Source organism: Antechinus flavipes, chromosome 4, assembly GCF_016432865.1.
Source record: "Antechinus flavipes isolate AdamAnt ecotype Samford, QLD, Australia chromosome 4, AdamAnt_v2, whole genome shotgun sequence".
Taxonomy (NCBI): Eukaryota; Metazoa; Chordata; class Mammalia; order Dasyuromorphia; family Dasyuridae; genus Antechinus; species Antechinus flavipes.
In genome coordinates, this window is record NC_067401.1 from 266,182,415 (window position 1) to 266,200,399 (window position 17,985).

The window sequence follows — 17,985 nt, forward strand, 5'->3', positions numbered from 1 at the left end:
ATGGTGATTTGCAAGGAAATTCTGAGCTGCTCTATTTTCAACTAGGGCTGGACTTTACCCCTTCTTAGACAGTGACCCTAACTTGTGTTGGACTTATTGCAAATATCTAATTTGCTTTATCCATACTACAACTCAGAATTTTTAAATTCAAGTGAACCATCAGCTTCAGTTTTCCCATAACAAAGGTTTATGGGCATGTGCCGCCATATTTAGAAACAGTTCATTTTAACATATTCTATATTTTGTATCATGTTTAATTTAAAATATATGGCAAATGACACTTAATGATCTTTAAGTGTATGTGTCAATAATACTTAAATATTTTTTCCTAATTCCATAGATTAGAAATCCATGTTTTAGTAAAAATATATCAAAAATTGTACTTTTAGCTATTTAAATGTGAATCAGTCTATGTGACAGAAAAACAGCTAGTTCTTGAGTGAAAATTTCTGTCAAACAATTTATTTACCATTTTATAGATTTAGCTAGGTTTAATTAAGCTAATGTGTATTTCATAATTGGTTTATCATAATCATGTGAAAAATGAACTATGAGCCATTTATTAACTTATATGTGCATAGCTTGAATTAAAAGAATAAGAGGCTACATTATATTAGAAGATAAGGCTATAAGTTTATGGTACTCATTTACCATGCAATAAATCATTTTACCAAGTTAAAAATGTATATCAAATTCAATTTGAATGCTGTTACTTTGAATATGTATTACAACAAATTAAAAAATAGATTTGGCAAAAAAAAAAAAAAGATAATCAGTGAAGACCCTCTAGGTGATTCTATAAGGTCAGATTGTTTTCCCAATTAATGAGGGAGACATTCACGAGGTAACTTTTGTCAGGAGAAACATAAAGTAATAGATAAATGTCAAAACAATATCATTTAAAAGCTAGTCTTTAAAAACATCTCTTCATATCCTAAATTCTACATAGTTTATGAGAGAAATGGTCTTCAGTTATTGAAATAACTTGTTTATTTATTAAAAGAGTTAACATTCTTACTCCAGTTTTGTTAAAAAGACAAACTGGTTGTTTGCATATAAAGAATTACAGCTAACTTAGGGAAGGTGAAAACTGCCAATGTTATCAGTTTTCTAGGATATTTAAATTCTTTCTGTCAATTATAACCAATATAAGTTTTTGCTTGTTGCGTTTAATTTAATTCTATATTATTAACTTTTTAAAAAATGATTTTTTTCTGACAAAAATATTAATACATGAAAAATATTTTTAAATTTCATGAATGGAAATTGTTCCAATTTTTCTGTCACATTTTAATAATTACAAATATGTAATCATTCACATAATACTAATTAGATCACATACATTATATTTAATATCACCCATTAATTTATCCAAAATAAATTTAAAATAAAATATTAATAAGCTGGTTGAAATCTATATATGTAGCTATTTTGAATTGAGAAAAAAATAAAGCAGTATACTGGCTAACAATTAGATATTTACTTTTATAAACTCAAATGGGTTTTAATATTAATGTCATGACTTTATAAACTCTTTTAAAATTGTTCCCTGCTATTTGACAGGTACTACTAATGGGCTTTATTGAAAGAGCCTTTCTACAGTGATCATTTCATATATCATCAAAGTTCGGGCATGATTAGTGTAGGAAAGCAAAAGATTTTCAGTTTTAGTTATAATATAAAGAAGAATCCAGAAAAGTCCAGAAAAACACATTATATTTTCTATTATTGTTTTGTTTATTTTTAGTTAAAGAGGTTGTTGAGGACCTTTATTTTATATTAGTTCACAGTTATAGCACAATCTAATATTTCAATATTAAGGACACATGTGATATCATAAAATAGAACAATTAAAAGAGAAGATTGGGTCTAAAAATTTTGATGTTACAAAAACATGCTGAATCTAATTCTTTTAATAATATTAAAACTGACTAGAAAAGTATGCTATCAAATGGATTATTTTCATTTGTGTAATATACAAATATAACACACAGAAATTATAATTATAATAATTAACCAGAGAATCTGGGAGATGGTTATTAAAAATGGGTAAAATTAACTATGAAGTTTGAAGTGGCTCCAAATAGATGGCTGACAGATAATAGTTGGTATAATTACCAACTTTTGTCTCTGATAGAGTCGGCTGACATGATGTGCACAGCACACCGCTGTACATTTTAGCTGCTCTTAGCACTTACTTTCTCGTAATACTTGATTTCATATTCAGTGATGACTCCATTGGGATGCTCTGGCTCCTGCCAGGAAAGCTCGACGCTCCGCTGCAGCACTCTCTCCTTCATTACTCCACTAACTTGCGAGGGAGCTGTTTGGACAAGATGTGTCAATAAACAATGAGAAAATTCACTGGATGCTTCAAATCAAATGTCACAACTGATCAGTCCCATGCTGTGCCAGTTTCATTAAGGTAAAAGAAAGCACCTTTTCATAGCTCACAATTCAAAAGCTAATGAATATTCAAACAGGACCTTATTACTGTTCATAAACCTTAATAGAAATTTAAATTAAAGTGCAAACAGCAGAAGATAGCATTGTTCAAGTTAGTGAAAAACTGAAAGTGATGGGGATGAGAATGACAATTAAGCAAATGAATGCTAATTAAGGCCAGAAAATGATTTCAGATAAATCTCTTGCGATAAATTAAAAGTACAAATATTTATTGTACATGTTTTTGCAATGAACTTTTTAAAAGCAAAAACTAGGGTCATGGTGCAGAATTCTTACAAGCAGTTACTTTAATTTTCAATTGAGAGAAAAACCCATCATTTATTAATGTTTCTCTTTCAGTACTGTTTAGAGAATCCTAAAGAACCTGAATTGTTACTGCAGATAAATTATGGCCTCATCCAAATCATCCTCAAATCTGTCCCCTCTTCCTGGGAGATAAGATTGCAAAAGGGTGGGTATAGACTTCTGTACTGCACTGATGCAATTTTAGACCAGCCTTACTGAGACTTTGTGCTTTGGCCATGTCTGAACAAAACTTCAACCCTTCTCTTTCCCTCTCTTTAGATAACAGAATGCTTAGAGTATTTTCATTCTAATTAGTGGTATATATTTCTTTTGGTAGCTAAGACTCTGGAATACAGCGAACTAATTTGCTCTGTCTAATTTGCTCAGTGATGATTAACTAGTTGTCTTCTCCATCTAAAGGAGAGACTGAAGTACACTGACTGAATTTCTGTGGGGTCATTATGTTTCATGTATCACATTCTCTCTCATTCTGTAGAATATTTTCAGGCTGTTAATTTAATTTTCAAATGTCCAAAATCATTAACGTTCCTGCTGACAGAGAAACAGTTAGACATGGCCGAAGCTATCTAAGATTGTTCCTCATGTTTATCCCTTTGGCTTTATTTTGTTTCTTTAGTGATAGCCTATATCAGTACCTAGAAAGCATAATTTTCTGCTTCCTTCTGGTCTCAGCTATCTTGAGGGAGTAACAGGCAAGATATATGACTCCCATTTCCCCTCAGACTGCATTTAACAATAGCATAACTAGGGCAGATTAAATGGGGCAACTTTCCCTGAAGGGGATGCTCAGATTCAGCTACTCAGTAAACTATGGACTGATTGGAGGAGTTTCAAGAGAGTTGCTAATAAAGCAAAATGCTTAATACTGAGACTTTATTTTCTTGTTAGACTTCACATTTGGATTTGTTCCTAAAGAGGAAAACTTGGCTCCAAGACATAATAAAATATTTGCACTCAAGGCATGTTGTCCTTTGCAGGAGATATAGACATCACCACTGTGTCTATTGGGACTCGTATTCTCTTTCTTCCTTAGGAAACTGAAAAAACAGTCAGTCATGTGTTAACATACACGCTAGAAGATATAGGACACACAGGAGGGGAAAGAAGACTGGGATTTAAGAATTCCAGGGTTCACATCCCAATTTGTAAACTATAAACTAATGGACCACATCACAGCCTGAGATTCACTTTCTCCTTCTGCAAATGGCAAACACACCATTGCTCCCCTCTTATAGAACTTCTCTGGGGATCTAATGAGAAAAAAAATACTGAGAACTTTTTTAATGATATAAATGTATGTAAAAAGAAATTTATATTAGCATAAAGTACATGCAAAATTATAAAGGAAACAAATATTTGTTAAGTATATACTAGTCACTTTGCTAAGTACTTTATACATAGCTCACGTGATGTTCATAACAATCATAGGGAGTAGGTATTATTATTCCAGTTTTACAGTGGAGGAAACTGAGGCAGATAGAAGATAGTTGACTTGTCCAGTATCACACAGCTAGTATCTGAACCCAGATTTAAGTCAGAGCTTCTTTACTCTATACACTGTGTACCAAGCTGCCCCAAATCATGTAAATAATATCTAAGCATATAATTTTTGTTCTTGTTGATAGGCAGGAACTATAGAGATACTCACTGCCATAAGAAAGTCCCAGTGACCCTAAACTAGGGTGTTAGAGCTTCCTGCAACCCTGAAAGCATAAATGACTTGTTTTGGGTCAACTAATCAGTATCTAATAGAGCCAACAACTGAACCAGATCTTTCTGATACCCAGCTTGGTTCTCTACTGATTACATTATTAAACTGCCTCTCTGTCGACAACTTGTGGTATCTACTTTGTTTTCAAAACCAATACTGTGAAAATAAATTTAGTGTGCTCTTATAAACTGACAAGGTATTTAATAATAAATAAGGGGGGAATGGTATTAATAGCCACTATAGGGCATGGTCTCATGCATATTCACATATAAATACAAATATGATATACAGTATGATACTGTAGGGTTCAGTGCTAAGCTTGTGGTCAGGAGTACCTGGATTCAAATCCTTCCTCGGACATTCAGTACCATTATGACCCTATGCAAGTCATTTAAACTTTCTATAACTTGGACAACTCCTTAGAATTTATCTAATAATTATTAAATATGATTGATACAATAGATCATTCATGGATATGTATATGCATTATTCTAGATAGTAGCCATAGATTACAAGGTGAGATAATAATTATAAAATGCTTAGAACATGCCTAACACATAAAAAAGCTATATAAATAATTAGCTATTCCCTATTATTAATAACTTAGGCTGCTCAATAGTTGTTCTGTTCACTATTTATTAGTCTGGAAATGATCATGCTGTGGTCTTTGGAGAGGAAGGTATTGTGTATAGGCCTCTGTTTTCCCAAAAGTGGTCACATAAAGTTTAATAAATATTAAAAAATATATAAAATTATACAATTCTTTCTGACATTCCAATTTGTCAAGAAGAGAGTAAGAAAAAAGCAATATAGGTATGTAACTCTACAGGTCTATCTGGAGTAAATAGGACAATTTTGATTCAATATTAATTAAGGTATATCAGAGATAATTATAATACCAAAAGATTGATCACATTAAAACACAAATTTCATTATTTTACTCTTATTCTGCTTTCTCAAAGAAACATTATAATAAGAATTATGGCAAATCAGCATCCAAGAAACAGGAAGGAAAATATATTATTTGAAACAAACCACCAAAGTATTTTAAGTATGTTATTATCTGAGGAGACACATTATCACAATCTTAGGCTAATATTACCTTATCATGAAACAAGAGGCAATACCATATTTCTATCGTACACTAAGGACACATCTCAAGGCAACTGTATACCTCATTTCCTGTCTAAACAGATGCCTCCTTCTTTTGTTATCCCCTGCTGTTACAACATTTAGTCCCACAGTAAAATAAGTAGACAAGCAAAAGTAACAGCACATGTCACATAAGCAGCATCTCTTAAATGGGAAGAATTGGAACTTAACCTTTTGCCTTTTGAATAGTTCTTTGAATATAGCATTTATCACAAGAAAATAGATTTTTCAATTAATTTTAGTGTTTAAAATAGAACTTTATTGGATTTTACTGACAAAAATTCCAGATCATTTGGTTTCAAACTGGGTATTATTTTTCTATAGCAGGTTGTCCAGAAAATTCTAATGTAATGGTAGAGGATCCAAATAAAGCTAACATTTCTCCACTATGATCCAGAGACAACGTATGTGTGTAATATACCACACAGGACATGTTGAACTGATCTTGGAAGCAACATGTTTACTAGTCATGTGAATATTTATGTTTGTAGTCTTAAAAGATTAACTTTGAAGGAGAAACTTATACACTTTTATAGCCCTATGCACTCAACTTATACTCAAAGGTCAAAAAAACAATGTGGAGTCTACTCATTTAAATTTAGATTTTTCCCTGGAGAGGAAAAATGCCAGACATTCCATTATATTAATATGAAAAAAAAATTTTTTTTAACTTGTATTACTCTAAGGATAGAAGAGGAAATAATCAACCACAGTGAACATAAACCTAGTAAAAATTGACCTTGTGGGAAAATATGACACTCTCCCCCCTTTTTTTTTTTGAGTATGACATATAGAACTAGCTAAACTAAAAGGCAGATAAATCATTTGGTGCTTACTATGTGCTAGGCACTCCGTAAGACTATACATGGAAATAAAAGCAAGTGAGAGTATTCCTACTTTTAAGGAGCTTACATTGTAATGAAAACAGATAAAAGATAGAAGAAATGGAGGATGCACCTCAAAGCACAGAGGCTGTCATACACTTCATTTCAGGGATGGCAGTGGGGTGGCAAGGAGGCCAGAGTAGAAAGAGGAATGTTCTGGGCAGATGAGGTTGGGTTTAGGGTTCATTTCTATTATTTTCTCACATGATTATCTTTAGTCAGACAATAAGTATTTACAAATTAAATATATTGGCATTTTTTGCTCTGGTATTACATAATTTTAATAAAATATTTAATTAGACCTGTGATAAATAGTACTTCAGAAGACAGAAATATTCATTTTCAGGTTGAAAGTAATGAACTCTGATTCTTTTTTAAGAGGAAAAACAAAGTTGGATAGAAATTTTCCCAGTTATTATTTTTACCAAAAGAGAAAAAAAATCACAAAATACTGTTCTCAACTAGTTGGTAATGTACAAGAAAACAGTGAAGAATACTATTTGGTTCAAAACAGTGAACACTATAACAATGATCCCTTCAAACATTATGCTAAAATGTGCTTCTAAAGTTAGGAGAAAAAAGTAAGAAAAGTATGTTAAGAGGCCATGATGTTAAAAGAAAATAAAACTTTGGAATGTAGTAGAGATATTGATGAAACCGTAATTATTATCCATATTTAGGCAGAAAATATCAGCTTTAAAAAGAAATTAATGTCCAGCAAAATTTTTGTTGAAGAAGAGTTCTTCTGTGGGTAAAGACATAATTAGTGAAGATTACATAGCAAATTATACTTGGTATTTTGGATTGGAACTTAATGCATTTATGGAATGAGCTATTACCATGACAAACATGGTCTATATATACATATACATAAACATATATGCAATATATATGTATGTATGAATATATTTAGCTACATATACATATATATATAAATATGTAGATATATATGTAGCTGAATCTAGTTTTCTAGAAATAGAAATGGATGAAGTACATGGGAATAAGAAAACCCCAATTTTTTTCCAACAATCAAAAAATGTCAGTATGAAGTCATTTTTAACTGATAACCCAATTCAGATAGTTTAAGTAAAGCTTAAAGCTCAAAAAATTGGCATGCCATGTGAATAAAATATCAAAATACATAAGAATAAAGAAATGTAAAATGGATTCAATTCATATACAAAATAAAAGTGACAGAGGGAAATACTACTGTACTGATCACATTTTAGCTAGCTATATTTCATTTTTAAACATCATCTTATTCAATTCTCTGCAATTCAAGTCCAAATCATACAGAAGGGTAAAACCGACAAATGACCCCTCAAAAAATTCCTTTGATTTCAGCATTCTATCTGTAGAATGATAAAAATGCAAAAGTATCAACAACACCAAATTTCTATAAGACATAGGTGTAAATATAGAATAAGTTAAGTGATAAAGAACAAGTGATGGAGTAAGTCATGTATATAATTAAGAGAAGCTAAATTATTGAAAACCAAATTAATTTAAAGCAGGTTGAAGTAGTATTTGTTGGATTTTTGCTAAGTTGAGGCAAGTAGAATGTCCTCCTAAGGGGAAAAAAAAACCCACCACATCCTGATTGTTATTAAAAGGGGCAAGAAGGAGGAGAGCTATTCTAACTTCATCTCAAAAACAATCAATTGCTATTTTCAAACATCAACTAATAGAAATGTTAAAAAAGCTCATCAATGTATTAAAGGATGGGGGAAAAAAAGAAAGGCAAACATTCTGACCCTGCTCTCAATACAGAGCTACTCCCAAGGTAATGGAGGAGACAGCATATAAATAATAATATAAATGTAATCCCTTCATTCAAAGGTGACATGAGGAAATTCTTTCATGGACAGGATAAGGACAATGCTAAGGGAAAGGTTTCTACTAAGGGAGATATCACTCATTAATGGCTGAGAATTCTGTGCACTCACTATACTGTATGTGGACAAAGGAGGAGAGAAACGTAGAACTGGAGAAAAGAGAAGAGAAAAAGGCAAGCTGTAAACTTTAAAATGACTAACATTTCCTTGCTAATCATGGGTATGTAAGAGAGGTAACTCTTCCCTGATATGTACCAGGATTCCTTATTCCTAAAACCCCTGAGACTGCTAAAAATAACTATTCTGGTAAGACTTCTCTCTGGAGTGAGTAGGTTTTATACTGCCTCCTAGTCAAACAGCACATTCACTCAAATGCATTCTATTTAATTTGTATAATGCCCCTGATTTGTTTCCTGTTTGCTCAGATACATGTGAAAGCTTGCTACCTACGACTATTTCTTTGTATAAGGAGGATTCACTGAGAAGAAGCTAGACTTAGGACAGTGGTATGTTCTTTTGTAGAACAACTAGGTAAATTGAAGTTTATCTTGAATTCCAAAAGAGTGATAATCCTAGATTAAGGCTTCTTAAACTTGTTCCACTTGTGACCCCTTTTCATCTAAGAAATTTGTATATAACCTCAAGTATATAGGTATATAAAATAGGTATAGAATCAAACATTTGCAGATAATAAATCATAATTTCATGACCCCCACATTCAATTATGAGACCCCATATGAGATTGTGATCCATAGTTTAAAAATCTGAGCTTGAGACTACCAGTATTTGAGGCACCGTATATAGTTATTCTAGACCAAAGGAGTTACATGTGGCTTAGACAAAAGGCAGAAATATTTAACAAAATAAGTAAAAATATAATAGAATACAGATAATATTAACATGTGACTTTCTAAGTGAAAATGTATGCTATGGGACTTCTTATATATGGTTTAGTGATCCCCTTTTGTATGAGTTTAATCACCCCTCTTCTATACTAATACTCTTTCTGGAGATAGGCGATCCAATGAATGGTTACTCAGTCAAAGCTATCCTAGATCCTACCTATCCTTTCCCTTCAAAATTACTATCAATACATCCCAGCTGTCATCCATAAGGATGGAAATTTCAGCCATCTTTTGTTGACTTGGAATGGAGTTTTCCAGATCCCAGATCATATCTTGATTTATTCATACCATATGTGGATGAACCCATATTATATTAGATGTCCATATATCCAAATCACCTAACACACACACACACACACACACACACAGATACAGGGGAGGGAAGAAAGGGGAAGGGAAGAGAGAGAGACAAAGAGAAAGAGAGGAGAGAAGGAGGGACGGAGGGAGGGAGGTAGAACACAGAAAGCAATATCAAAAGTAAGGCAAAAGTATCAGGAGTAGTAGAATTGATGAAGACTCCTTCAGAAGACAAGATTTGAGAGGAGTCTTGAAGGAAAAAAGGAGAAGCTAGGAGACAAAGTTGACAGGGAATATTCCAGATATGGGAAACATTGAGGTGCAATATCTTATCTAAGTAAGTAATAGCTTCTGGGCTAATGTATTTAGAATGTAGAAGGTGTGGAGGTGAGTAAAGTTTAAAATGGCTAGATAGGTAGGAAAGGGGTCAATTATGAAAAACTTTAAATACCCGGAGCATTTTATATTTGATCCTAGAGATAATAGGGAGCCACTTTAATTTGTTCAGTCAGGAAGTGATATTGTCAAATCTATATTTTAAGAAAATGGTTTTGAAGCTGAGTGGAGGATGAACTGGAAGCAAGGAGTCCAACTAGTCAATTACACAAAACTTAGCTCTCATACATTTATTCTATAATGTTCAGAAAAGCCACAAAGAACATGTTTACTTTTTAAGAAAAAACTTAAAATTCAGTTAGTAGGAAAGTAACTTGAAACTTATTGTACATAACCAGATTTATGAAAACATGTAGGTAGAGTCTAGAGCCAATTGAGTTACAAATATGAAACAAATATGAAATTAATTTGCATACTTTTAGAATTTACCCAGCCAAGTTTTGCTATGATTTCATTAATGCATGTTCAGTCTAGGAATGGAAAATGCAATACGAATGTTTATATCAACATCTTCGCTACCTGGTAGTAAAGTGGTAAAGAATAACTTCCTTGAATGATAAAAAAAATAACATAAAGATGATCTAAAATAAGTCAACTTTATAAAAAGTGTATATTCCCTAGAAAGTCATCAATTTTATTACCTTTGACTGATAATATGGTGTATGATTAGTTTAAACTTAATTATGGGATTTCTCTAAACAATCATTAAATGTGATTTCCTCTGTCTAGGGAACTTTTGACTTAGAAATTTCCTTCATCAATACAAATCAACATTTTCTCTATAAATTAAAACCTTGGTTTCTTAAAAATACTGAGAAGTTAAGTAATTTGTCTACACTCACCCAACAAGTATATATCAGAAACAGATCTTGAACCTTAGTCTTGTTGACTCTTCTCAAGTCACCCTACTAACCAGAAATCTCCAAATATTTGTTTATGCTAAGAATGGTACTTAAAAGATCATGATTGAAAGGTGGTGAAAGACGTTATGTAGTGTAGATGGATAATACAAAAAAAGAATAAAGAATAGCAAAAAGAAACACTCAATTATTTGGAAACCCAACCTTAACATAATATATTTGTCAGAACATTTTTAGATATCACAGATTTTAATGTATTCAGATTAATCATTCTTTAAATTCCTAATTTTATATTTGATTTTCATAAAAAGTCAAATATGTAGAAAAAACATTTTTCTTTTAGTTCATCTATGCTTTTGCTTTTACTCATTATATTTTTTATTATATTTTCAAAAATAATTTTTATATATTAAAAATTATATTTTACTTATAATGATAATCATTTATCATTTTTCCAAATGAATTTTGTTATGTATAAACCAATATAGAAGTAAGCAGTATGCAGTATGCAAATACTCATAAGATATGAAGTATAGTAGAAACAGCACAGGACTAGGAGTCAGTAGATCAGTGTTCTAGTACCACTGATGTAACTAGCTATGTGATCAGGGTCCAAATATAACTCAAATATTAACTAGGTGTTTTAACCTAGGCAAGTCACTTAATCTTTATCAGCCTCAGTCTCTTTATTTGTAAAGTGGGAAAAATACCAATTACCTTGCAGAATATTAAGGGAGAATATTAAAGGGAGTATTCTAAATCAAGCCATTTAACTCAACCCAACATTATTTCATTTATCCAACAGATGACCTCTAAGGTCCTTCTTTATACATGCAAAATTTTAATAGTATGGGAGAGCTAAGGAACTAGAGAAAGGAATAGGATATTGGTATTCCAACAAAATTAGTAAGTGCTTTTCCTAAAGTAGCTATACTTATCTAGCCCCAGGAATATTTGTTAATTGATTTAATACTCATTTGTTAAGTGATAATTATGAGCAAGGCCCTGTGTCTTTGAGGATAACTATACCTGGAGTCCCTATCTCACAAGGTTGTTGTGAGTTTCAAAAGAGATGACATATAGAAAGTAGTTGGGAAACTCCAAAACACTACATAAATTCCAGTCATTATTTATTATTAGTTTCTCACATATCACTTCTATCCGCCATTGCTTTTTTGCTCCTATTCTGTTAGGAATGCAGTGAATGATAGGAGACACATCATACCACTTTTGAAAGGTTGCTGAGCCCTGGGACAGTGAGTCTGATTCATGATTTCTACCCTGAGAAAAGCTAGGATGCCAGAGATTAAAAAGTGGCTGAGGACATAGACAAAAAATATCAGGGTTCTGGTACAATAAAGACAAGATAGGGACCATTGGGTGGTTTCCAGACAACAGGCAGCAGTCACAAAGCATGCAGACACTGCAGGACAAAGCAAACAGAGATCTATAAATAGGCTGGCAGGCAGGATCCTAGAATGCTGGAATGAGAGGGAGGGTGTTAGAATTGTTTGTGCCTATCAGAGATTCATAAACATCAGGAGTTGGATAACTGAAACATGCTATTAACGGAGGGCAAGATGAAGTAGTGAGTCAGGTACCTGGAAAAACAAACACATAACGGATCAAGGTCAAGTAGACAAGATAGTAGAGCCATCAGAGGTGAGAATGAAGCAGATGGTGAGAAAGCCAAGCAAATAATACAGGGACTACGGAAAACACAGTTACCAGTAGCCAGGGTGAAGCAGTGGGTCAGGAATCTGGACAGACAGACAAGCAGACAGCAAAGTCAATACTAGGCATCAGCAAGCAGAAGACTGTGAGGTCTTGACGGTGATAATGACATCTAGACCAGCCAGGAGTTTCTTATATGCTTCTTGTAAGGACAGGAACCAATCCCAGGACAGGGAGAGCAGGTAGGTTGAACGCACCTGGCTAGAAAGGGAGAGGGAAAGGGCAGCCATTGGAGGTAGAAGCTAACAATGACAAACCCCACTGGGGCTCAGCGCTTTTAAAGGGACCTGATGGCTACAAAATAAGAAAATATAACTATCCTTGAGCACAAAAACAAATACACAAATATTATGTGTAGTACTCAGTACTAGAAAAACTGGGTAAGATAAAGCATGGATATAAGATCCAATCTCTGCCCTTATGGAGTTTCCAGTTCAATAACATGTATCACCAATATAAATGGTTATAATACCTAGTTTTCTATGTAAAAAGGATTTAAATGAGTTCCAGAAAATAGATGCTAAACATATCTCTCTTAATCAATACATATATGAGATATTGCATGCACTGTCAGATATGATTTCTGTTATGATTGGTTTTGCTTATGATTTTTTATGATAAAAGAATGCACCATGGTAGGTGGGGGCCTCCCACATGTATCAGGACATGTTTATAGTACAAAAAGCAAAAATGGCATTATAAAGTCTAATAATTATTGAATATCTGTTTTCAAAACACTAAACATTAAGAATAAAAAAGTGCTTTCCCAAATTCTTCTATTCTTAAGCTTTCCATATCAATCCCTGCCTCCATGTCTCAGCAGAGGATTTTATCTCATGCTTAAATGAAAAAAATAGGTCATTATCCATGAAATCCCTTTTCTCTATTATTCTATATCTCTAAACTCTGATATTGTCCCTCATTTTGTATTTCTTCTCCTAGTATATGAAGACTGCATGAAGGCTAAATACTCTCTTTTACCTTTGAACCTATGATCCACCTTTCTTTAACAATTTACCCTTGTAATCAATCTTTTCTTTCTAACCTCCTCTCTCCCTAAATATCCTTTCTTTCTTTTACTTCTCCCTCTCACTTCCCCTATCTTTCCATTGACTCTCTCATGGATAATCATAAATATGCAAAAGTCTTCTTATTAAAAACAAAACAAAATCCTTTTACTTGAACCTTCCCCCAAACTCCCAACTACTTCCCTAACTCTCCTTTTCATAGTCAAACTCCTAGAAAAACACTTGGTCTATAATCAATATTTAGAACTTCTTTCTCACTCCTCAACGACTTCTTTACCTTTCAACATCAATTGTACAGTCTGGCTTCAAACTTCATCACTCAATTGAAATTTCTGTCCCCAAAGCAAATAATGATTTCTTAACTGTGAGATCAAAGGTTCTTTTTCTGTGATCTTCTATTCCTTGACTTCTTTGTAGCATGTGATTACTGACTACCTTCTCCTTGATATTTTTGTGACTATCTATTGATTACCCTTCTATCATTCTCAGTCTCAGTCTGATAATCCATGCACTATCCCCATAAATATGAATGTACAATGCTTGGCTCTATTCTTTTTTTTTTCCAACAGCCCTTTATAAGGTGATCTAGTTAACTCTCATAGATTCAATTATCAATCTCTATTCAGATTACTTCCAGGTTTAGATATCCATTCCTAGTTTCTGAGTTCTAGTTTCCTATTGCTGTCTATGGGATACTTTTCAATTGTTTCACTTGCATCTCGTGTCCAAAACAAAACTCATAATTGATTCTCCTTCAAACAAATATCTCTCTTCTTAATTTTTTATCTCTTTCAAGAGAATTCTTATAGTTAGCCCTAGTCTGCATCTTCAAAGTCATCCTCAAGTATTTCCTCTCATCACTCATATCTAATTCGTTGTCATATTTTATCAGTTCTCTCTCCATACATATCTTTCATCTTTCCCTTTTTTTCTCCATTCAAAAGCTGACATTCTGGTTCAGGGCCCTATGGCCCATCCCTGGATTATAGTAATAGCTTCCTAATTGGTTTCCCTGCTTTCATTCTCTCCTCTCTCCAATCCATCTTCCACACACTTGCTAAAGTGATTTTCTTAAAACTCACAGCACTGCCTTATTCAAGAAGCACAACAGGCTTCCATTTATTTTTAGGATAAAATACAAGCCTCTTTGTTTAACAATTAAAGATTTTCAAGATCTGATGCTATGCTGTTTTTCCAGGCTTAGTATACATTATTATTTTTCTAGTACTGTATATTGCAGTCAAGCTAACATGATTGCTAGTCCTTGTTCATTACATTCAATCTTCTACTTCTTCTTTTTCTTTTTACCTCCTGACTCCATGTATTCCATGATCACCTTCACCTCACAGAATATGTTTCTTCCTTTTCTCTAATCAAGTATATATAAATATATAGAAACATATACACCAGTCTCAGGAATAATTTCAAACATGCTTTTTAATGTTTTATGCTTTGGAGCATAAATGGAAATATTTTCTTGAGCCAACTTTATCAAAATAAGAAATAATCCACGTGGCACTGGGATTTAACCCACCAAATTGTTTGGTTGGACAGGTCTCCTTCTGTGCATGTAGAACTACACTGTACATTAAATAAAAGAGATTTTTTTTCAAAGACAAATTAACAAAGCACTCTACTAAATTAAAAGGAATATATTATGTTGGGTTTCTTAAGTGTATTGTGATCTTAGTTGCACTCAGTAAAATATGGTTCTGGAATATTAATATGGAATACTAAAATATTGGATACTAATCTCTATGTTAGTAATGGAAAAAATGAAGATGATAAAAAAATCATGAACATGCATAAATGCCTCATTCTTAATGATAATCTTATACTGCTTATTACCTTTAGTTGTATGAAAGTGTTTCCATCAAGTTATCACAGTTTATTCCATAATATCCCAATAAGTAAGATCTTTTCAAAGATAATAAAGTTAAAATTACTTATAATGTAAAAGAAACATAGACAACAGTTTTGTCAGTTTTTGCTTCTGAAATAAGAGTACTTTCTTGGAAAAAGCATCTGTAATGGTAGGAAATTACAATTAAAATATCCTTTCTTACATTCTGCCCAAGTACCACATACTTTTATGTTTGTTTTATACACAACATTACCACTGACTGTCATGCCTAGAATGTTCTTCCTTTTTACCTCCTGTCTTGCTTCAAGTCTCAACTCAAATCTCAAATACTAAAAGAAGATTTTTCCTGGTCCTCCATATCCTTTAGATGATATTGATTTCCCTCTAAAAATGCTTTTCATTTGCATAGTATATACTTTGTATATGCAAGGCTGTTTGCATGCCACCCATCTCCCCTAAAATGTGAGCTCATTAAGGGGCAGGGAAAGAGAGAGAGCGAGAGAGAGAAAGAGAGAGAGAGAGAGAGAGAGAGAGAGAGAGAGAGAGAGAGAGAGAGAAAGACAGAGAGAGAGAGAAAGACAGAGAGAGAGAGACAGAAAAACAGAGAGAGAGAGAGAGAGAGAGAGAGAGAGAGAGAGAGAGAGAGAGAGAGAGAGAGAGAGAGTGTGTGTTAGTTTTCAGGTATTCAGTCTGACCATTTGTGAACCTATGGACCATACTGTTTAAAAGGTTTTCTTGTCAAAGAAACTTAAATGATTTGCCATTTTCTTCTCCAATTTGTCTCCATTTGACAGATGAAAAACTAAAGCAAATAAAGGTTAAATGATTTGCCCAGAGTAACACAGTCAGTAAGTATCTGAGGCTGGATTTGAACTTAAATCTTCCTGGCACTAGGCCTGATGCTCTATCGAATGTACTACCCAGCAGTTAGAGATAGTACCTGAGAAATGTAACTCTTGATGATGAGGGTCCTACTACAAATTCCAAAAATAAAATATATGTTTGCATTTTTACTCCATCATTTTGTCTGCATTACTTAATTACACATTGATCATTCAGAAAGAGTAAAGAATGACAGACAAAACCAATGTTGTAGTAGTACCAGGGAAATAATAAAGAATCAGAAGAAGGTCTTAATCTGTTGGAAAATGCTATGTAGGAAATGTATGGAAAGATATCATAAAATCATACAGGACCAAGAAGAATGAAAATGACACAATGGACAATAATTAGAAAAGTTTTTGATCTAACAAAATTCCAGATTGTTCCAACTAATGAAATAATTTCCTCCTTGATGACACAGTAATTCTACTTTCCTACATATAGCATCTTTACTCTTATTTTCTTCTCTGAATTCTAATTGTTCACATTATAGAATGGTTGGTATTGTCACAATTCAGCACTTTTTTCTTAATAACTGTGTATGTTGTAGGGAAAACTAATACTAATTATTTAATTGATCAATGGGAGTGTTTTTTTGTATTAGTTTTAGCTCTCCAGTTACACTGCGTAATACTGGAGGTCTGAGAATGTATAGCCCTGCAAACAAATATTTATTAATTGTCTACTATTTGTAAGGCACTGTGTTATGCCCTAAGCATATAAAGTTAAAAAAAAGAAGAAAAACAGTTTCTACCCTCAAAGAGCTTACAAATGTAGAGGGGATTTAACACATGCACAAAAATGTATGTATGGCAATTTGATGAAGAACAGAACAGATAATGAATGATTCCTGAATACTTAGAAAGATTTCATGGAGGAGGTGTAATTTGAAGAGCATATATCATTGAAATTAATAGTAACTAGCTTCTTAAATCTCAGCCAAATGTTATATTCTTTTTTTAGTTAAAAGTTATATTCTTGAGGTTGTGCTTTTAGCATTCTAAAATTCTAACAAGTTTTTAATCTTTTGTTATTATCTAGATGGATCTTCCTACAAATGAGAGGTTCAAATGAATAAAAATCCTCTCCTTCTCCCCCCAAAAATGTACTTGGGAATACTATAAAATTTGCAATATGACAAAACTCAATGACCTCCAAGAACCTAAAGTTCTGGGGAGTTATGAAACACTAGGAGAAAAAATACTGGAACAAATGAGACTAGCTAAAAAGGGAGGGAATTAAACTTTTTCAGATTGAAAAATTATCAATAATAATAGCAAAACAATAAAAATAATAGCTTGTATTTATACAGCATTTTATAATTATTATCTCTTTGTCCTCACCACTACCCTAGAAGGAAGGTACTATTTTTATGCCTATCTGACAGAAAAAGAAACCGAGAAACAATTATTAAGTGACTTTCACTGGGCCATATAGCCAGTCAGGTGTCTGAGGTTGTATCTGAACTCAGATCTTCTTGATTTCAAATTCACTGTGTTATAAGAGTCTCAGAAAGATACTCATATATATATAATATATATGCATACATATTTATATCTGTATTATATCTGTATGTTATATATATGTACATATCTATATCTGTATTATATATTTATGTTATATATACATATCTATATCTGTATTATATATGTATATATATTCATA

The 17,985-nt window shown here is 32.7% G+C and overlaps 1 protein-coding gene across 5 annotated transcripts in view; it reads right to left on the minus strand.

Moving 5' to 3' along the window:
• The window catches only part of EPHA7 (EPH receptor A7), a 212,993-nt gene that overhangs the window by 37,465 nt on the left and 157,543 nt on the right, over window positions 1–17,985 (minus strand). For all 5 annotated transcript variants that reach the window (XM_051997408.1, XM_051997407.1, XM_051997410.1 and 2 more), the window contains exon 6: window positions 2,199–2,323. In XM_051997408.1, coding sequence (XP_051853368.1) covers window positions 2,199–2,323 — 125 coding nt within the window. The remainder of the gene's footprint in view (window positions 1–2,198; window positions 2,324–17,985) is intronic.